General features: G+C 40.5%; 2 protein-coding genes across 4 annotated transcripts in view; both read left to right on the top strand.

Annotated features, from left to right (window-relative positions):
• The window catches only part of LOC134534385 (dorsal-ventral patterning protein tolloid-like), a 35,248-nt gene extending 12,971 nt beyond the window's left edge, over nt 1–22,277 (top strand). Inside the window, exons 5-6 of one of the 3 annotated variants that reach the window (XM_063372862.1) lie at nt 20,905–21,050; nt 21,895–22,277. In XM_063372862.1, coding sequence (XP_063228932.1) covers nt 20,905–21,050; nt 21,895–22,007 — 259 coding nt within the window. In that variant the 3' untranslated portion in view covers nt 22,008–22,277. Of the gene's footprint in view, nt 1–20,904 lie in introns of all 3 variants that reach the window. The other 2 variants (XM_063372855.1, XM_063372851.1) reach the window with 2 other exon arrangements.
• On the top strand, nt 12,296–13,278 carry LOC134534404 (proliferating cell nuclear antigen). Its single transcript, XM_063372871.1, has one exon. The coding sequence runs from the start codon at nt 12,399–12,401 to the stop codon at nt 13,179–13,181; it is 783 nt and encodes a 260-aa protein (XP_063228941.1). The 5' UTR covers nt 12,296–12,398; the 3' UTR covers nt 13,182–13,278.
• Nucleotides 22,278–22,514: the final 237 nt, after the last annotated feature.

The following is a 22,514-nucleotide window of genomic DNA, read 5'->3' as shown; positions in this document are numbered from 1 at the left end:
ACCCAGATTACCGTATGAATTCGATATCGATGATGTCGAAGTGTCTTCAACGTCTTCTTGCTTCCTTTTTATGAGTCCATCATTTTTACAAAGATTGGAGGATCTACTAAATATAGGCTTGAATGTATTCTCACTTTTCACGGTGTTGATACTTCCATTAGTTTCAGTCTTCCCGAAGCCATCAGCATCCTTCAATTTATGTTCTTCGTCACGATCGGGTGAGCTAATACCATCACGCTCAGGACAAGGAAATTTATTGTCGTAATGCAGATCACTCTTCTTTAGTCTAGTGGATCCATCGATGTCCTCTATGCCGTAAGTAGGCTTGGCTTTACAGCGCCTGTCCTTAGGCTACACGCATTGCGTATTCGAAGTCTATGAATCCTATGGCCAAGGCGGTGGTTCCATTTCTAGGCTGCGAACTTCAATGCAGAGGGGTTAAAGAAACTGGTGCCGCGTTACGAAAAGTACTTGGAACTGAGTGGTGACTGTGTGAAAATGTGAAGTAGATATGTAGTAAACTAAAACTGTCAATAAAAACTTTTTTCTCGGGAGTTTACGTAGCTTACTTTACAAATATCCCTCGTAAGAACAGAAAGATGCTATCTTGGTTGCAGCAGTTTTTTTGACCATAACTATTTATAACATTGTGTGATTTTTCTACCTTCGGCTTTGTTAAAGCATTGTATGTAATATTAGCTTGAAGATAATAGTAGCTGGCTGGTACAAATGGTCTCCCTTGTGAAGTCATTAGCGTTTAGTATTGATTTTATTTTTTTACTTACTGCAGCCAGAGGCTAAACCAATGGGCACAGGGTTACGTGCTTCTCGCATAATTTGAAAACATTGTACCTGTAAATGAGATGGAAATTTTGTAAAGGAGCATATTGTTCATTATAATGGCGAATATTAATGGACACATCTGACGCACTTCAATTGATCGGAACTCAACTTCATGTCTTTGTGAATGCAATACAATGTACAAATATTTGCTTCCGAAAGATTTCGCCAGAAGTGTTGTCAACCGATAATTTTCATTTCCCTGTATCTACCTCAGTCCCCCGTTTACTGGCCGATAGTTTGTGTTAGTTACCCAGAGCGCCGATTCTTCAAGTGCGATATCACCTTTAGCGCAGGGCACTGAACACACAACGTTGCAACGCAGTTTACAAGGCTCGCTCACCCTCCCCCAACCATTACTCGTAAGTATTTCCCCATACAAGTGTTTCGCCAGCTTTCCACCCTATTGTAGTCCGTATGAGGGGGCGCAACTGGATAGGTGGAATATGGCCACTAAAAAAAACTGTGCGGTTGAGAAATGCCAACACCAAAAATTAAGTTTTAAATAGAAAGAAAACATAGAAATTTCTTAAACATATTGACTTATAAAAAATAATAATTTTACAAACATTATTAGTTCAGAAGTTATTGAATGGTATATAAACGGAGTGGCGTATTTAGTATAATTGCAAACTATTATACTTTGTAAATTTTTTCGACAATGTTGAATTATCTTGGTAGCAATGAAATAAGCATGGCTGTCATGTGCAAATGAGTAGATGTGTGCGCGTGTGAATTTATTGCAATTGAAACTGAAGTTATAATTTTCAACAATCATACTTCTCGGCTACGCAGTAGTTGTCTTTCCGTATTGGAAAGTATAACCTGAAAAATTTATAGTGAATATTCCTAGCAACGACCGACAGTGAAAGAAAAAAAACATGGTAGCCAACATTATCTTTCGAAAAGTCAATGACTTTTAAGGTTGTTATGTTGCCGATGAATACCGCACAGTAGGCTTTTTTCCAAAGAAGATAAGAGCGTTAGTTATAGTATTGAGTTGCGATTCTTTATTTTCTTTGCTTTGTGGTCCGTGTGGACAGGTGGGACAGTCAACATGTGTGCAAGTACGATATATTTGTTACGATGAATATAAAAAGACAACTGGGTGTATATACGTTCTTTTTAAAGAAAATAAAAGTGAGTATAAATAAAATGTGAGCGAGTCTTTCAGTACTCGTCAGCGATGTGTAACATCTAACCTCGGTAACGAACAAATACGTGTGTTCTCATGTTGCAAATACGAAAATCACACACGATATTTAAAGTTAATTTTTTTTTATAATACCGAGCGTGAAAAATATACGGAAATTTTGTTTTCAACTAAATTTCATTAAGCGAATAACATGTAGTTTCAGCACCCACCGCTAGAATTCACTACCGGAACAGCTACGTCGACTATTGAATTATTCCATTTGCATACTGAAATTTGAAACTATATAATGAAACGGCCCCGATAAAAGCGCAAAAGACTTGAAAAATACTCAGCACTATGTTTGGACCTGATATTCGACAAGGAATTGTATTAAAATACTGCCCATCTTGTTAAAATTTAGTAAACAGTTAATACTTAAAAGTTCCCCTTTGGCTTTGTGAACTTTGGGTCACGCCATCCGCCACAGATGACAGCACGAGGTTACACATTTTGTGTTCCATGCGATTTCCGTTCCATTCACTAATTACTCCTACCAAATGCCGTATACCGAGAGCTAAGATGTTACCCAACAAAAATTTTTACATATGCATTAAGGGTCCTCGGTGGCCATGATCGCCAAGATGTTATGCCCGTGTGGCGAGGGTCGTGGGTTCGATCCCACACCCCGGCATGGCTCGAAGTTACCGAGTTCCGAGTCGGTGCCCGAGTGGCTCGGAGCCAAACATAATGAGGCAATCCCGACAGTATGGCGTAAAGCCAAACAAAGATAGTTATTAACTGACATAACATTTTTATAAATACTGGAGAAGCTATTTCATCAAAATATAGTCTGCTTTAAGGAATTGCAAATTAAATTACATGTTTCTATACAATTTTATAAAAACGCTGTCTTCGAATATATACTCATGCTTTCTTTATCATAAAAATTTAACATTTTCTTTGCTTTTTCTTCTCAAAACCATGCCGACAAATAGCTCAGCTTCAACTGCGTAATGTGTTTAACGTGCTGGATTTGATGGTAACTACTCCCTGGTGTGGTCTGGATCACCGCCAACATGAGCTCCTTAGAAACAAAGGGAAATTGATACGTCATTTCATTGTGATTTGGAGGGGTTTGGGGAGGAGCTACATGAGAGGATGGAGAAACCCATCTCAGAATCGTCACCCCCCCCCCCCCCCCCAACATTCCCTTCCCAAACTCTTAACCATTCAGTTAACCTGTGTTTGAATAAGAGGAATCCCAATCCTAACCACACCGACAGCTATATTATAGAGACCAACAGCATCCTATCTATAAAAATGGTCTGATATCATTTTTTTTTGTAAAATTATTAAAACAAAGTTATATCGACAAAGATTTTTTTTTTTCAAATTTGTATGGATTTTCGCTTATAACTTTTTTTTATTTATGGTTCTATGACTAACAGTTACTAGACAAAAGTTGTAAATTTTATTTGCAACAACAAATGTTAAATAATTTTTTATGAGACCTATAGTTTGGCAGATAAACCGTAAAAACCATTTGAACCTCTTTTTCCAAGAATGGCGTCTGTGGGACAAGGGTTGCAACCCCACAAAATTGGATTTAACTTTACACTAACCCCCCCCCCCCCCTCCACCATTCATAACTAAAAAATAAAATTGCGTCCTCTGACAAACGCACGCTAGCCCAAAAAAATGTAACATTTCAATGGACTACATTAAAGTTAATTAAAATGGTTTATGCTGATAAAATTCATTAGTAAATAATTACATCTCAGTTTCTAATTGTGTGGGTTTTTAAAAATTATAATTTAATGCAATCCAATAAACCCTAACACTTTTATCAAATCCAGGACCACGATGAACACGTAGAAGAGGTGCGTGAGTTCGATTCTTTTGATCTCATTTTCAGCTCCACTTCATCTGTGGTACCAGAAACGAATAGTGCAACATTAACTACTTCTTGCTTAGACTTTGGATGTTTTATTAGTGATCCGAGTGATATTACTTCACTAACTGACTAGGAAAAATGCCAGTGGATTAAAAACTCTTGGGTGCCCTCATCGATCTTGAAATTCCCAATAAATGCAGAAGGCAAGAAAAATCGATCCTTTCAAAGGAATTGGTTTGAAAGGTACGAATGGCTGGCTTATAGCAAGAAGGTGAGTGGAGGATTATTTATAATGGGCATACGTTTTGGATGTTGTGAAGGAGGGACAATTAATGTAAAACTGGGTAAATTATTGGTTACGCCTGTGAATTCCTTGAAAAAATAAAAACACTGAAGTACCATGCCAGCACCGATTATCACAAAGGAAATATTATTGCTAGTTTAAAAAAATTTTATGCTTATGGATGGAACATATGATGATTTCATTGTAATATGCGAGTAGAAAAAAAAAAACTACTTGAAGAAAATGAAAGAAAACTTATCCCTATAATCAAAACAGTTATCGTCTCTAAAGCACAAAATATACCACTAAGAGGACATAGAGATGACAGGGACTCACAAACAGAACTAGAAAAGAAAATTTTGGAGGTTTGTTGAAGTTCCTAATTAATTCTGGAGATAATTTTATAGCCTCACATATCATTCTTGGCAACAAAACTGCCAGCTACATAAGTAAGACCACTCAAAGTAATGTAATCCAATGTTTTGGGGGTGCCATTGCCGAAAACATAAGTGCAAAGATCAAGAAAACAAAATATTTCACAATAATATTTCACATTTCTATTAAGAATCAACTGGACATTTGCATAAGATATTTCGACACTACTTATGAGATCCACATAAAAGTTTGTTAAGTTCTTTGATGTTGTAGATGTCCCTGGGGAAAACATTGCTTGCACAATTATGCTAAAGTTGGCCAGGCTAAACCTGTATATCTCTTACTGCTATGGTCAAGCTTATGGTGGAGACACTACAAGTAGCAAATTCAAATTTGTCCAGACGCATATGGCATAAGTACAGCCATTTTCCATCTGCAGCCACTGTGCAAATTATAGACAGAATTTAGCAATTAGTAAAGCATCCTGTGTGGCTAGCCTAAGAAATGCTTTTAGAGTGATATTGTGTTCCAAATTATTTCGTGAGTCAACTGGACGAATACACAAAATATAAACAAAAGTGCAAGGTAAACTGCCCCATATCGAAAGGAAAATATGTTACAAATATTACAACATTACAAAAGCACTACACATTCAAGCAAATATTCAAAGAGATTGAACAAGTTTGGATGACAATGAAAATGGGGACATAAATCAATAAGCCAAGAACAACCAACGTGCAGAAAAACATATCAAACTTCAGTTCGTAAACAGCTGAAGAACACTATCGCACTACAGTGTAATTTCATTTCATGGACTTCATTTTCAATTAATTTTCTTCCAGATTACCAAATATTATCTTCTAAGAATTGGACAGATTCAAAAGCTGCTTTCACTGAGTTTAGTGGTGGTTTTGAATAAATTTTGCAGGAAGTAGAATCATACAAGAACGATTTGCACTGTTTTTCAACTTTGAAAGGAGAATTACGAGTTTGGAAGCAGATATGTAAATCGTGTTGTTCACAAAACTTTTGTCTCCTGTGGAAGGCTATGAAGTCGCTTCTGCACTACTAAGCATTAGATTTTTGTTTCGACTCTTTTGTGTCTTTCTGTTTTAACTAACACAGTGCAGCGCTCCTTTTCGTCAGGTTTTGTTCGTAGGACCTGCGATAAAATCAGTTAAAAAGAATAGGAAGAATATTATTGAATTGATGAGTAATATTTCCTTTGATGAAAACTTTGTCGCGTACCCGTCTCCATAGAATACGTGGAGACATTGCGGACGTCTCTCGGCTGTTTTCTTGTATTGCCCGGCGCCAGCTCTCTCGCGTAGAGCAGCCTCCTGCGGGGAGGCAGGGGACGGACCGTCCGGCCCGTGTAGCTGCCGAGGGACGTCTCGCGCGCTGGAGAAATGTGCGGTGCAGGCTAGTTGTGTTAGTGCACGTGTTTTGGCCCGCGGACACACCAGATACAAAACAACACTCAAGCACACGGTAAATAAAACGATAAAAGAGATTATAATACACTATAGTACAGAAAACAAAAGCAATAATAGCGGCGAGTTTATGGAGCGTCTCGCGGCGGCGTCTAGCCTCGAAGGTGGCTTGCACAGGACTGGAAACCAGGACGCCGGCGCACTGCTCTCGCGCGCACGGAGCGGAAGTGACGTCATTCCCAAAGCCGCGGCACGCTGCGGACAAGGCTGTGGTCCGGGCTTTAACCCCGAGGCACGGAGGTACGACCTCAGACGCCCCCCCCCCCCCCCCTGAATAAGCCCAAGTCAAGGCCGTCCGTGCTTCCACCCGAGACAGCAGGATCGGGACGCCCTCTCCCGCGGTGGTCGTCGGGGTTAGGGCCGCCTCTCTCGCCCCGTACTCGCCGGGTCGTCGTACACAAGCGTGCCAGCTCTAAGCCTGTGACATAGTCTGCCAAGTAACGTGGAGCTCGGCGACGTCGTCGGTTGCGTCTCGGGGTCGTCTCAGCCAGCTCCTCGACTGTGACTCGGAACTCTGCATCGGCGAGGGAGGCACCATGTCCCCATCCACCTCGGGTGGGGGAGAGTGGCTCAGCTGCCTCCTCCTCGTCAGGCTCGGTCACCAGAGGTTGTTCGTCCGCCGCATCGGCGCCAGCCTCGAGCATCCCGGTGACATCACCGATCTGTGTCCGCATCTTGCGTCTCCGACGGCGTTGCCTCGGACTTGTGGCCGAGCTTCCTGCTGTTTCCAGGGTCGCTGTTTCTGGGCTGGGGGTAGCATGTAACAGGCCCCGCATGCCTCGGAGATGCCTCCACTTCTACTAGGGTGACAACTTCAGAGACCAAATTTTCTCCTGGGAATGTTGTTCTCCGTATGGTGTCTCGGTGCACTTTTCGCACCCGCCGTCCATCCAGGCGGACTAGGTAGGTGTTCCTACTTAGCCGTTTAAGGATCGGGTGTGGTCCCGACCATCTGGGGCTCAACCCCGCACTGTAGTTCTTCGGTGCGCTGGAGACAGAGGCTGCGTGAGCACATATACCAGTTCTCCAGGTTGGAGTTCTGGTGGCATTCGGGTCGTCTGCGGTATTACCTGGCGAGTATAGGCCCTCTAGTGTTCGCGCACTGTTGTCATTTCTGCCTCTCGTCATTGATGGCGCTCCTCTGGGTCTTCTTCTTCATCAGCTACCCCGTGGGCTGTCCATTCTCCTGGCAAGGGCAATTATGGCCTTGGACCATTTCCGCCGGGGTCATTCCTGTGGCTGCATTGGTTCTGCGACGGATGCAAAATAGAGCCTCTGCAAGATGGTCGTCCCACTTAGTATGGTCGACACCCAGCCTTATGCATATCTGGAATTCAACTCTTGGTTTCGCCTCTCCATCGGGTTGGCTCGGGGGTGGTAGGCTGGTGTGGTCCGGTGTTCGACATGCCACAAGTTGCACTTCTCCCGCCACTGCCTCCCGACGAATTGGCTGGCGTTGTCCGTCTGCAGGTCTCTCGGGTAGCCCCAATGCGGGAAGAATTCTGTTTGCAATATTGTCCCAATAGTGTTGGCCCGAACGTTACTGGTGGGGTAAGCTTCTACCCAACAGGTGAAGAGATCGGTCACTACCATCAGGAATCTCTTGCCCCAGGCTGTGCGGGGATATGGCCCCATGACGTCCAGCACGATAGACTGGAAAGGGGTAGTGGGAATGCGAGGCTGTTGCTCCGTCCCGTCGCTCCGCCGCGCTTTCCGCTCTTGACACGTCTCACAAGTCCTCATATTCTTCCGCACGTCCCGGGCCATGCCGGGCCAGTGGTAGTGCTGACCGACCGCCCACCATGTTTGGTCCGCCCCAGGGTGTCCGGCCAGGTCGTGATCATGCATAAAGCACAACACTGCTTCACGTGCCTCTGGTGGGACATAGGTGCGCCACTCCTGATCGGGTCCCATTCCTCGTGTGTAGAGCACACCATCCCTCGTAGTCCAGGTCTCACATGGTTCTGCTATTTGCTTCGCGTGTCTGCGCTCAGCGTCCTGAGAGGTGCGTTGGGCATCGTGCACCCGACGTTTCAGCTTGAACAGGTCCGCAGGAGGTGGGTCGTCGTCCACACCTAGAGCAAGCAGGCGGCAGGTTGGGTCCCTTGGGTGGTGGTGATCCCTCTCATGGCCAGGTGGCAGTATCTCGTCCCAAGATACCTCGTCCTCCAGGCACGATCCCTCATCAGGGTCCCGTGACAGGGCATCTGGCAGCTCGTTTTCTACTCTTGGGACGTGCTCCACAACGAAGTCGAACGACTGTAGAAACAGCGCCCACCTCACGAGTTTGTTTTTCCGCCCCTGGAGGGTCCGCAACCATGTGAGGCATTGGTTGTCCGTGCGCAATACAAATTGCCTACCCTCAAGGTGGGGATGGTACTTCCTCAGTGCCCATACCACTGCCAGGCACTCCTGTTCATTGCTGTGGTAGTTCCGTTCAGCGTGGCCGAACTTCGCACTGGGGTAGTCGATTATGCACCTGTCTCCATTTTCGTCTCATTGGTATAGCACCGCGCCCACCCCCTCGGCGCTCGCATCTGTCTAAACGTACAGCGTTCCCTCGGGGTTTATCCGTGACAGATTGTGGCATCGGAGAAAAGCCGCCTTTAAGCTGTCCAGCACCTTCTTTGCAGCCGGTGTCCAGTGGTAGTGCTGTCGGGGCGACAACAGATCTGTCAGGGGGGCAGTGAGCCTGGAGAACTGAGGGATATAGTTCCGCAGCTAGTTGGCGAGGCCCAAGAGCTTCTGCAACTGCTAGCGGGTTCTAGAGGGTTCAGCTTCTGCAATTTTCGCCAGGTGCATCGGATGTAGACGATTACCCTCAGCATCCAACACATGCCCCATAAACTCCACCTCTCTCCGTCCAATGTGACACTTCTGTGTGGCACAGGTCAGGTGGTGCGTTTTGAGCCACTCCAGGACCAGGGAAAGGTGCCACAGATGGTCCTCCCAGGTCTTGGAGTACACGATCACGTAATCGAGGTAGGCTGTCACGAACTGGCCAATGTACCCTTCCAGTACGCGGGCCATCATAGCTTGAAATGTGGCCAGCGTGCACTTGAGCCCGAAGGGCATGGCACAGAACTGAAATCGTCTACCATCGGGCACCATGAACACAGTCTTTTCTCTGTCACCTGGGTGTATTGGCACCTGCCAATAGCCTGAATTTAAGTCAAGGGTCGTGAACACTCGCGTATTGCCCAGGCCTGCCAAGGCCTCGTCCACACTGATCTGCGGTGGTGGAGAACTGATGGTGACACTATTCAGGGGACGCAAGTCCACACAGAAGCGCATGGTCCCATCCTTCTTGGCAGCTAGGACGATGCGTGAGTTGTATGCGCTGTTTGAGGGTTCAATGACACCATCTCGCAACATTTCGTGCACTTGCTCATGTATCACCCGTTGCTCGCGGAAACCATATCCCCTGGGGGCCTCATACACTGGTTGGTCGTGCATAGTGGGAATTCGGTGTTCTGTCACCGTTGTGCACCTGAGTGGGTCGGCAGTGGCGAAGACGCTCTGCCTTTCCCTTATGAACCGCCTGAATGCATCCTGATACTCTGGGGGTACATCATTGTCCACATCTTCTAACTTCGTGGGGTCTCTCGGGGGAGGTGGTGCTCTACCTAGTGCATGCACTGCCAGGCGCTCATGTTTGCCGACATTCACTAGCCCAGAGGCCAGCGCTATCACTGTGTCATGCTCCACCAACCAAATCTGTCCGAGCACTAGGCCCTCCCTGAGTCCCTCTACTACAACTGCTGCCGTCTGTGTAACCAGCTCCCTCACACTCACCGTTATGATGGCGTCCCCGATGGCTGTCCCGACTCCGGTGCTCGTGGCCAGGCGCAGCGCGCAGCGTCTCGGTGTGATGTCCACTGGCGGTACCAAGTGTTGGGCCACAAACACGTGGCTCGCACCTGTATCTACGAGAGTGGCTGTCGGTCTCCCATTCAGAGTGATGGGTACCCGCATCAGCCGGTCGTCTGGGGTGGTGAGCTGTCCCAGTGTTATGTGTGTCTCGGCCGTGGCTTCGGGAAGGGGGTTAGTTGGTGTCGGGGCCAGAACTCTTGGTCCTACACCTCCTGCTGCTCGTTTCCCGCCGGTTGTTGTTGTTGTCGTCGTCTTGGGCAGGCCTTATACCAATGGAACGTGTCCTGCGGGCATCCAAGGTGACACTGGGGTGGTCGGGCTCCGTCCTGCCGATTCCCCGCGTCCTGCCACTCTGGTGCGGTGGTCTGTCGGCTGCCATTCGGTGGGCCTTCGATTGCCCGTGCTACCATCTGCCGTGGACGTTCGGGCAGCGTGTCTCCCTCTGGGAGAGTGGGCGCTCTGTACTGGTGTCTGGGCTCTCGTCCGGGAGTGGTCGTAATTGTCCGGCGCGGCAGGTTGCCCTCCGTGGCTACGGCCTGTCGTACATATTCTTCAACAGACCCGTTGCAATACGGCCTGAGGAAGGGTGTAATTCTTCCCGCACTAACGCGGTCACGTCCGGCAATACTTGCTCCGGCGCTATCCTGGGGCTATGCGACGATAAAGCTGCAACTTGCCCACCAGGAATCTCTCCACCGATTCCGTATCCCTCTGCGCCTCGCCGTAGAAATGGGCCTTGCAGCTCAAGACTGCCTGGCGGTCGTCAAATCGCTGCATGAGACGCGTGGCGAACTCCCGCCTCTGCATATTGTATCGCCCCCATAGAGTCCACCACTCACGAGCTCGCCCACGCAACTGTTTGCTCGAGCATTGTGTCCACTCCTCTACTGGCACACTGCACTGTAACATACGCCTCTCACACCATCGCACAAACTCCCGTGGGTCTTCGTGCACGAGCCCGCTAAACTCCAGCAGCACTATACGCCCGGTCCCTGTGGAAACCCGCACAGCGTACGCGACTAGCGGCGCTGCCGAGTTCGTAGGCGTGTCCCAGTCAATTAGGTTCGGCGACGGTGGATTCTGGTTCGGTTACATCGACCCGACGCGGTTGCCCGAGCCCGTGTAGCTGCCGAGGGACGTCTCGCGCGCTGGAGAAATGTGCGGTGCAGGCTAGTTGTGTTAGTCCACGTGTTTTGGCCCGTGGACATGCCAGATACAAAACAACACTCGCGCACACGGTAAAGAAAACGATAAAATTGATTATAACACACTATAGTACATAAAACAAAAGCGATAATAGCGGCGAGTTTATGGAGCGTCTCGCGGCCGCGTCTAGCCTCGAAGGTGGCTCGCACAGGACTGGAGACCAGGATGCCGGCGCACTGCTCTCGCGCGCACGGAGAGGAAGTGACGTCATTCCCAAAGCTGCTGCGCGCTGCGGACAGGGCTGTGATCCCGGCTTTAACCCCGAGGCACGGAGGTACGACGTCTACTTTTTAATTATTCAATTGCATTATAAAATTGTTAATTTTTTTACATTGTATTTAGTTAACATACGCACTACCGAGATGACAATTGTCGCTATTGTTAACTTGTAGATTTTAAGTACAGTAGACACTGTGTGTTTATATTTCTTCATATTTTTTCTTTACTGAAACAAATTATATCGTTAAAAATATTACAATACAGTATTGGTTGCTGTATAATAAATGTTTAAGTTTAAAATATCTTCTTAAATAGCATTATTTTGCACCTTCAATTAAAATTTTTTCTCGGGAATTTATATGTACATCCCACTTCTAATTTGAGGCTCGGTGTACAAGCAAAAATATTTGCTATACGTGCCCCCCTCCCCTCAAGAAAATCTTGATCGGGCCCCCTGATTAAAGCTATAATGTAAAAATTTGTATGTCATTAAAAACCTTTTAAACCAATGTGGTGTCATTGGTTTTTATCTCTATACAGAAAACTTAGTTTGGAAACTGTCTACTGACCTTCAGGCATTCATAACATTAAAATATTTTTATCAACAAGTAACGAGTTTTAATTTAAATAGTTTCAAATAATATAAAATACTAACATAACTTTTAAAATTTAATTTAAACAATATAAGAATTATTTTTTTATTAATTTCTACCACTTTTGTTAAACATGTTATTATAAAGGGATTTTGTTTTTAGTACAAAATTCTTCTAATTTTTTTCTTTGGAAATATGTATGTATTAGTTTTATGTTACATTACTAATTTATTTTGTTCTAAATTTTAATTATTATTTGAATTTATTAAAAAAGGTTTAATTTATTTTGAGTGAGAGGTTATGTGTAATTTTTCCCTTTCGTTTAATCCCGCCATAATCTTGTTTTCGCGGGAAACACTACTGTCTTCAATGTGCCATCTTTGTCTGAAGGAACCTGAAGGTTACTTTAGTTTCGTGAGTGCAATTTGAATTTTACGGAGTGTGTCTAAGCAGAGTTATACAGTTTATTGTGTATTTGAATTTCACAATGTTTGAAGCACGTCTGATCCAAAGTTCAATTCTCAAGAAGGTTTTAGATGCTATAAAAGATCTGCTCAGCGAAGCGACTTTCGACTGCTCCGATACAGGTATTCAGTTGCAAGCCATGGACAATTCTCACGTAAGTCTTGTGTCAATGAATCTAAGAAGCGACGGTTTTGACAAGTACAGGTGTGACCGCAATATTTGTATGGGGATGAACCTCGCCAGCTTATCAAAAATTTTGAAGTGTGCCGGGAATGACGATATTCTAACCATGAAAGCGCACGACAATGCAGACACTGTAATTTTTGTATTTGAAACCCCTAACCAAGAGAAAGTGTCGGATTATGAAATGAAGCTGATGAATTTGGATCAGGAGCATTTGGGTATCCCGGACACAGATTATTCATGCACGATCAAAATGCCTTCCGGCGAATTTGCCCGCATTGTTAGGGATGTGAGTCAATTTGGAGAGACAATGGTCATCGCATGCACGAAAGATGGCGTGAAATTTTCTACATCCGGAGACATTGGTTCCGCGAACGTGAAACTTGCCCAAAATGCACAAGTGGACAAAGAAGAGGAAGCTGTCACCATCGACATGCAAGAACCAGTAACGCAGTCCTTTGCTTGCCGATACCTGAACTCTTTCTGCAAGGCCACCCCTCTGTCTCCCCAGGTATCTCTTTCAATGTCTCAAGATGTTCCACTGGTTGTGGAATACAAGATTGGTGACATTGGCTACATCAGGTACTACCTTGCCCCCAAGATTGACGACGATGAAAACTAGTGTGTTTGTTTTGCTGTTTGCAGATAATTATTTCTCTTCCATTTTGAAATATTTAACTTTATTCAACACCAAATGTTTAAATTTGTTGTGGAAGCCAAAGTCTAGGCTCTTATTTTTGATACTCTGATAATACTGTACAATAATGTTAATGTTTGCTATGTTGAATTTGACATTTTAGTACAGGAAAAAAACATTAGATGCCTTCATGTATAAGTTACTTGTTCCTATCCTCAAGTTTCAAAATGTGTCATTAATGTGAATACCTCATTGTAAATGGTTCTGTATCATTTTTCAATGATACTGTAATTTGTCAACATATAAAAATTCACTGTAAAAGCTGTGCTACAAACACATTATGAAGCTCTGTCTACAAAGAGAGTCACGGGATTGTACCATATATTTTAACTTAAAATTTTGTAGTGGGTGTAAATTGACTAAAAAATTTTTGTTTGAGCTTTTCCAAAAATTAATAATAAAATTCCAAAAATACTTTTCTCAAAAACTAGAGATGTTACTGTATTTACCCTGAAAAAACCATCTTTATATTTCTACTTGTTTCTGAGAAATCACAGTTGATAGCTTACATTACAGTACCTGTGCAGTGATGTGACCTCTGCCACTTTTTTGCTTTCCCGTGTAGGTCTGCTGTGTTTATTTTGGAGAACTTTGTTCAAATTGTGAAAAGGGCTCAATTATGTTAGCTACCTGAAAACTACGTTAAAACATTGTGGAAGGTTGGTTAGGTCAGTACAGCTACCTACATTAAACATACAGAAAATTATTTAATGGTCGTATAAGAATTACAGTTTTAAGAAGTAGCTATCATGACCTAAACAAGCATTCACACGATTTCACAGTATTTTTAATGTCGTTTGACTATTCTCCAAATTCTCCAACATTCAAGTCTATGAAAGATGGTATGGACATTTTTTATGCACATTTTTATCAGCTACTAAAGTTGCTAGTGCGAGTTGTGTAAAGTCCTATTACCTTAACTTTTAATTTACTATCAACAGTGTTTAGAGCATACAGGGGTATGAAAGATAAGCCTGTTTGTGAAAAGGCCTTTCTCCCTGCCTTTTCATGATAAGTTTGAGTGATCGTAGTGCACAAATATTTGGCAGTTGTCGAAAATACCTCACACATAACAGTTGTGCAAGGGTGTAAATTCCGGGGAGGCTTAGTTTCTAAAAAAAAAAAAAAAAAAGCTCCGTACTTTGGGGGTCAACTTGCGCTTGCAAAATTGCAACTGTGAAAATGAAATATTAAACATAATCCTGCTGCTCTCCCCCCACCCTCTGGATCGTTCAGATTTTTGCCCCTGCTTGCATGTAGTGGCCAGTTATATATACATATATCTATACATATGTATATTTATATAAAGTGACCTGAAGTTTTGAGCATGAATTAAGTCATGGCATTTACAATTCCAGAAACCAGTCTTACTCCTAATGTGCAGCAAAGAATTTACTGGAATTGAACCTGTGAGGTAATTGAAATTTCAAGGAATGTGTGCTTTAGAGTTGGGTTTATGATGGAAAATTAAGAATTAGTAGTATGCATAATATATAACTATATGCAAAGGTGGTATAGAAAATTATTATGTAGGTAGCATGAAAGGTGTGCAAATCAGCTAACATACTTTCAAACTAACATAACTTGGGGAAATCAGGTTTGGATATATTACGAAAAGAGTAGGACATAAGACACAATGAAATACTTAGAAGAAAATTGTATAGTATTAAAAAATTGTAAACTTGCCAGATATTTAAGTTTTTTTTTTTTAATATGATGTCTTCTGATTAATTTCTATTATATGCAAGTATAAAAATGTATTGAAAATTCCCGAATATATTTTTTAGCTTTTAGCTCAGAATATATGTTATCAGTGTTATATTAAATATTATTTAAGTTGAACATTTGATTCCAATTTGTTACGAATTTTAGTTAACGAGCTGAAATGTTACAATTTCTTGCTTCAATTCTATCCATGTGTCTTGATAATTCTAAGTAGGTACGTAATCAATAGGCCTATCACCATGTACATACAAGTTCAGGTAAATATGTAGTTGAGCGGTATTTGTGAAAAAAAAATGTTAAAAATCTGAAAATACTTTTATTATATGCTCTTTAAATTCCTCTTTTCATTAAAGCTGGAGGAGATAAGAAATTCCAAATACTTTAGGAGATATCGCCGTTCTTAAATTTGCTATAGAAGATCTGTGTAATCATTCGACCGCCGCCATTTTTGTTATTTTGCAGTGTGTTCGTGAATGCCTAATTAATTAAAATGGTCGATTAGGTGAGGTCAGTTACATTATAAATATGTACTTTGAAGCTAAGGTGACATTAAAAATAATGTGAATTAATTTTAATTATTATTTAGTTTTAAATTATTTATAATGTAACTGACCTGACCTAACCAACCGGGACAAAGGATGGACAATAAGAACTCACTTAATTTTTTTTTTTAATTATTACTTGCGCAACAATATTCAAATAACAAAGAAAACATTAAAATTTGAAACGTTAAAAACTCACCTAAGTTAGAGGAGGCTACAATTCCTTTGCCATTAGTAGAAAATGATGTAGTCGCTAACTTACATCACGGAAAAAAATTCATACTCGTAAACAAGAAACAATGTTGAATGCAGCATCGATGCACAAGTATTGTGATGAAATTAAAAAATTTGATATCTCCTTAAGTATTTGGAATTTCATATCTCCGCCGGGTTTAATGAAAAGAGGAAGTTAAAGAGCATAGAATAAAAGCATTTTCGAAATTTTTAAATTTTATTTAACAAATATCGCCCAACTATGAACATTAAAAAATTTGATATCTCCTAAAGTATTTGGAATTTCTTATCTCCGCCGGCTTTAATGAAAAGAGGAATTTAAAGAGCATATAATAAAAGTATTTTCAGATTAACTTTTTTTTTTTGCAAATACTGCTAAACTACATATTTACCCAAGTTCATTACCTCTGTTTGAAATTACTAGAACAGATATTACAGAACTCCACCATTTATAAACTTGCATAGTTTCAATTGTGTGCTAACGGGACTGATTTGTAGCCTCTATTTGTATTTGGCCAGTTTTGTAAACTACACAGTAACAAAAGATGCAAAAAATTAATTAAATTATGTTTTCTTCCAATACCCATTCATTAATTAAAACAGTAAAAAAAATGCAAGCATTTGACAATTTTCAACTTTTAAGTTTTGAATTTCCTCTTTTAAAATGAAGAGTTTTCAAAAACTTAAAAATTTGCATTCTTAATGTCAGTAGAAGACTACAATTTTAATTTGTAGTCTTGTAGCATCACATTTTCACTTACATTATCACATACTGGAAGATGGTACTATTTAAACAAATTATTAAATGTCATTTTTTTCTATAGTGACTTGCTTATTTTACAAAATAGGTAAAGTTTCTTTGCATGTATTGCACGATACATTTCAAGCGGAGTATATAAACTCAGCCCTAGTGGTATTTATACAACAAGTGTTTTAATTGGCTGTATGTTGGGGTTTTAACATTATTTAGACATCCTTACCTGTCTGTACATAGTTACAATTAGAAATCAAAGTATGTATACATCTATATTTTTTTTTGGCCTATTAATATAATTGTTGATTTTGAGTGTTTGTAATAGTTTTTAATTTTTTTTTTTGCATTAATGACACCAATTTTATACTTTGCACTGTTTAAGTCAGTTGAAATACTTACTGTCTTAAAGTTGTTACTAGGATTATTTCCTGTGTATGCTTTTTTTAGCTGAGTTTGTTTATCCTAGTGTATAATAAACTTTTCTTCTTTTGTATAATCTTGTCTTTTTACTGTAAATTAAATTTTTTACTATACTTTTTTATTATTTCATTTGCCTTCTTGGGAGGAATTGTTTTTAAAGAGAGGTATTGAGGGTTGCTACAAGTACTGTGTGGTACCTGGAAAGATTAGTATGGTCACAAAGTTTTCAAATATCTGGTTGTGACAAATATTGTGTTTATGAATGTAACGCGAGCAAGTTGAATGAAAACCTTTCTATCTAGTTGAGTGCTTCTGTCTGTTTCCCTTCATGTCAAGAGGTTATTACTGACGTCGGAATTCATTTCAGTAGGTTGACATTTTGATTACGCTTATGTGACAAACTTAATATATATGTATGATATTACAAAAAATATATATCATGGATCAGAGGTTTTATCTGTATATATATTTTTTTCTGTACACATGAACGTGTTGCCTTCTAATTGTACCTAGCAGAAGTGTTTGTGTATTCGTGTTTCATTTACAATTCAAACATGTTACAATCTGTTTAATGGGTTGACTTTATTTCCGTCTTTAGTTTATTGCCATTGGACCTAAGGTACGAAAGTAGTTAACTGATGTTTCAGTAGCGTCTATAATCTCGGATACAAAGAATTGCCAAGAGCGCTGGACAGTAGCGACGCCTTTCTGTCAGTTTTCCCAACTTTTTGAATGCTTGTTCTCTCTTCGCCTTCGCTCTGCCACAGGGTTTGTTGACACTAAGGTTAGAAGAGATAAAAGGGCCGTCAATAGGCATGACAAGTTGTGGGGGAAGGGGGGGGGAGACCACAAGAACTCGACATCAGGTATCAAATTATTTTTAATGCCTGGGTTTACCCTGATAGGATGAAAATTACCAGTCTATTGCACTCTTATTTTTGGGAAACCTTACAAGTTACGTGATATGCACAGATCATATTTTGGTGTTAGTGGGGTTAAAAAGGTCTACACTGAGTCATGGTGAAGGGGGACAGACAATTATTTGCTCCCAAGTCTGAGTTTTTCTTGATGGCCCTGCAAGAGAATAAAGATATTTAGAAGAAAAAAAAATTTTAAGCTCAAACAACCTTTCGGTAAACAATCAAACATGTTTGGAATAGCTTTGCCGATTCTCTATGTCTTGTACTTGGCATAGGTAGTAATTTGACTAGTTTTTGTTTGCGATTTAGATATACTCCCGGAAATAAGAAACACAAAGGAAACCTCAACAGTGGTGCGTTTGCCCCAGAAACCAAACAAACTGTAAAAAAAAAATTTGTCTAAAACGTAATTTCTGCGAGCAGTAGAGTCGGCTATGCTTAACAACATACCAAAGTTCTACCGCCGTATATTTTGTGCAACACGCAGAAAAAGTTCAATTAATCCTAGATTATGGCATCCTACAGCTTTACATTAAAATGCCTTTATTAAGACAGTTACAGTAAATAATTCAGGAATATTTTATAAATAAAATATAAATTAAGTTTCCCCTCAGCCATGGAAATAAAAATACAATTTAAGAAACGAAGAACCCATGTCAAAATCATCTAGATGAATTTTTTTTCTTATTCTTTTAGTTTAAAGATGGTATGTTTACAAACAGTGTAGCGTAATTATTTGGATCGCTTGAGCAGCCTGAGCATTGCCAGGTGCACCATACTGCATTAGCTCGGACCACAGTAAGACTGTGCTACGTTCATTACACGTGACCTTGATCACCCAATATTCAACAATTTGAGGGTTTTATTTATTTAGGAATTTCTGTAAACACACATAGTTTATCTGATTGAGTACATTTTAATTATGTTTACATAAGTAGGACTTGAATAAACCTCTTTTCTCTAGCAAAGAATTTTTGACAGCCTTATAAATCTTTTTTTTTTTAAATTGTTTAATCTTGTCAGCAGGAACTCCCTAAGATACAAAATATAATTATTTCTAATGAAAATATGTGCAATTTCATTTCAAGTTGTCCACTATTAATAGATACCTCAAGCAGGGTTTCAAATTCTTATTTGTTTTTAAAAGTATCTGTTTGGATTATGAATACAAAATCACTATTTAGGTTAAAGTAATATACTATAAGAATTGAGCACACAACTTCACATTTCGGGTGAGACATGATATTGTAAGAGAAAATTCCGCTTCTAGTAATATGAAATTTTTGAGAAAACATAATTTGTTTTAAAGACTTAAAGTAATGACCCAAAAGAAAAAGTAATTTTAGAGAATAACATGTTATTCTACTGTCTCGCCACTAACTTGTTATATCTGACCCACCAGCTTGTATACGATCTGGCTGACTACATTGAAACTGATAAGCCAATTTTCAGCTTATTCTGACGAATAACTTGTTTTTTATCCTGCACGAATCCCCACAGATAAAACAGCCACAGTTTACACATATTTTTTTATCTGGTTGAGAGATGGAGTGCAGAAGTTTATGTAGTATTATATAATTGTTCTTGGGGAAAATATTTGAATGATGTATTAAAATGTTTTCAGGAGTTAATGTAAAAAAAACTAATTGCAGTACTGTTACTAAAGCATGATTCGTCATTAATAAGAAACCAAATTCAGATACTCATGATTATGTTGCACTTGCAATGTTACAGCTACTTCATCAAACTATTTTTGCAAATTACTGTGTGCACATTTAATATATGTGCCGAATGTCAGTTATGTTTACTACTAGTAGTTATCCTATTTTGTAGTGATTTCTGATTGCATCAACTGATACATTGGGGTTTAATGCCAGAGATGTGAAAACAGGTTTTTGAAAAGCTTGGCTTTACTGAACTCTGCTAAATATGGCAATGAAGATTTTACTCAGAGCAAGAATTTTTTTTTAAGTGTCTAAAGTCAAACCTTTGGTAACAACTAAATACTCTAATCAAAAGTGCTAGAGATGTTGGACTGTTGTACAGCAGTGATTGTTCAGCCAATTAACAACTTCTTGGCCAAGGGAAAGATGCTGAATAAAACACAGGTAACGGAGTGACACTGGTTTCGGGCAAGGTAAGCTGAGGATGATTGTTTTAATTAGTGAGTATCATTGTTGTTTCCTCTAAATTAATACTTGTATGCTACGCTTAAATATTCATTGCATCAAATAATTTTGGGAGATAAGATGGTGTGTTTGTGCTGCTATGTAGCTCTAGGCTACTACGTGCTTATTAACTTTCAGTAAATATATATATAAGTAATAATATATTTTTTGACCAGTGCTACTTAATCTATATGTTGATGGGTAGACAACTTTTACATTATCAATTGTGGAAAAAGTTATTCATTAGGTATGTAAGCCATTTTAAAACAATATGTATTATAAAATGTTATGATCTAGACACACAGTTAAATTTTAACTAAACTAAAATTATGTACATACTCTGTTAATGTTGGTAGCAGTGTAAGATATGTGTTTGCTCTTTTGAAGGCTGTGAAGATACGTTGATTTTTTTTTTTTTGAAAGGCTTGCTTTAAGAATTACAAAGCAGGGTTCCATATATAAAACTTAGGGAATTGGGAAGGTGTCTTCAAATTGTGTAAAAAAACCAGGAATTTTAATTTTTATTGCTAGTTTGTGTTTCTTTAATGTCCTAAAATGGTCTGTATTTTAATTATAAATAAATTGTTAGCGTTAGTTGTGTAGCATTGATTGGTGGTTTCATTTTTGGGGTTGGGGGGGGGGGTAGTTGTATGTGTGTATGGTATGAAAAGTGTTTTTTTGTTCAGGAAAAGATGTCAGTTTAACATGGTATGTGTGGTTTGAATATGTCTAATAATTATTCGCAGTTTAACAGTTTCAGTGTTATCTTGTGAGATAAGTTAATGAGACAGGAAAATGGAAGAATCAGGAAAATTGGCTGAAGTGGGAGATTGGTAACCCTGCAAAGGTATCCGCAGTGTGGGCCAAGGTGCTTGTTGGTTGCAGGCCAGACCCGTTCATCTGCGGTGTGCACATGAGATCAACGCAGTTCCACCTGGAGCCGGCGGTGTGGACGCCCCTCGGAGACGCCTGCTCCGACTACTTGCAGGCGCCGGGCTGCGGCTTCATGTGCGGCCAGGTGGAGGTGGTGTGTGAGTGTCGGTCTGCTCCGCCTCCTCTCGAGTTCACTCGTCTTCCTGCAGAGGCTGTCCGGGTCTCAGTTCCCGGCCAGGCCAAACCTGGGGTTTCTCGAACGTGGGGGAATGTGGCGGACATTGCAAGTGAGCCGGTGGGATTGTTCCCAGCACTACATGTCTTACTGTTTCCATTACATGCTTTCGCTTCTGTGTGTGTTTTGGTGCCCGAGATCACAGGCATCACATTGATACAAAGATAGATTCGTTTCCAATACCCAAACATGATTCAATTAACAATCAACATGTGGTTAACCAATTAACAATCAACATGTGGTTAACCAATTTGGAGCCCACTATAATCATGAGGTCATCATGCATCCTTAAATCTGTGCGTGACATGAGACTGCTATTTATTTATTTATGTTTATAACATGCTTGACAACAGCCTAGGGTTTTAGCGGTAGGCACAACACACACAGACAGGTACAGAACAGAAAATAAAAGACAATACAAAAATAAAACAAAAACAAGGACCTAAATGGCCACTGCAAATACCTGGACACTCCCCCTCATCAGCAAGTACTACCTGAGGTGAAACCACAGCAGGTAGGCACATCCACAGTTGGCCAACATAAGTCAATTCTAACCAGATAATTACAGTGACCAAAACAAAAATGACTAGTAGAACAGAAACACGACACAATGAAATATAAGAACATAAAATTTAAGACATAAATTAGAGCATTAATAATCAACAATAATAATATTAATTATTCCTAATTCTGCGTCTTATGTTCTGAACTGGTTTTACACTTGGTTGTATTAACTGTTACTCAAGCAGTTGTTTGAATGTTTCCAGGGACGGCTTTGTACCAGCCCGGTGCGACAAGCCAGAAGTTTCACTTCCACTCGGATGATGCCAACTCAATGCCGGGGTTCATCATCAAGTATGAACAACTCTATCGCTGCTGATGGAACTTCTGTCAGAGATACACAGAAGAAAAAAGAAAATATGCATATAGGCATGGAAAAGGTGAATAAAGTGTCGCAGTTTCAGCAATGGTAGCATCAGTCGTCAAAGCAAAGAAGTCGGAAGTGCAGTGTACAAGAGTTGTCAACTTGCCTCTGCTATGTATGTAATAGACCTGAATTAATCCAAAATTGTTCATGATCAGACTACCTTTGTTATGAGTCTTGACTACAAATTGATAGAAACAATAAAAACTAGTGATGGGTCTAAAATTCTCTTTTTCTCTAATTAAATTTTTATGACTGCCTTAAATGTGAATCTAGATCTTAGGAATGAAATAATATATAAGTAAAAAACACAGAAATTTAAGTTTTGAAGAAACACTTAAATCAAATTATTTCTTTTTAAATCAAACCTATTCACGTGCTATTTAATTTCCTTTTGCGCCAAAAAATGTTTCCTGCAGTGCTAAACAATCCTTGTTTTAAAAATGTTCGCTGAATTGCTAA

Source organism: Bacillus rossius, chromosome 1 (genome assembly GCF_032445375.1).
Source record: "Bacillus rossius redtenbacheri isolate Brsri chromosome 1, Brsri_v3, whole genome shotgun sequence".
Classification (NCBI taxonomy): domain Eukaryota; kingdom Metazoa; phylum Arthropoda; class Insecta; order Phasmatodea; family Bacillidae; genus Bacillus; species Bacillus rossius.
The sequence above is the reverse complement of the archived record's forward strand: the minus strand, read 5'-3'. Positions and strand labels throughout refer to the sequence as shown.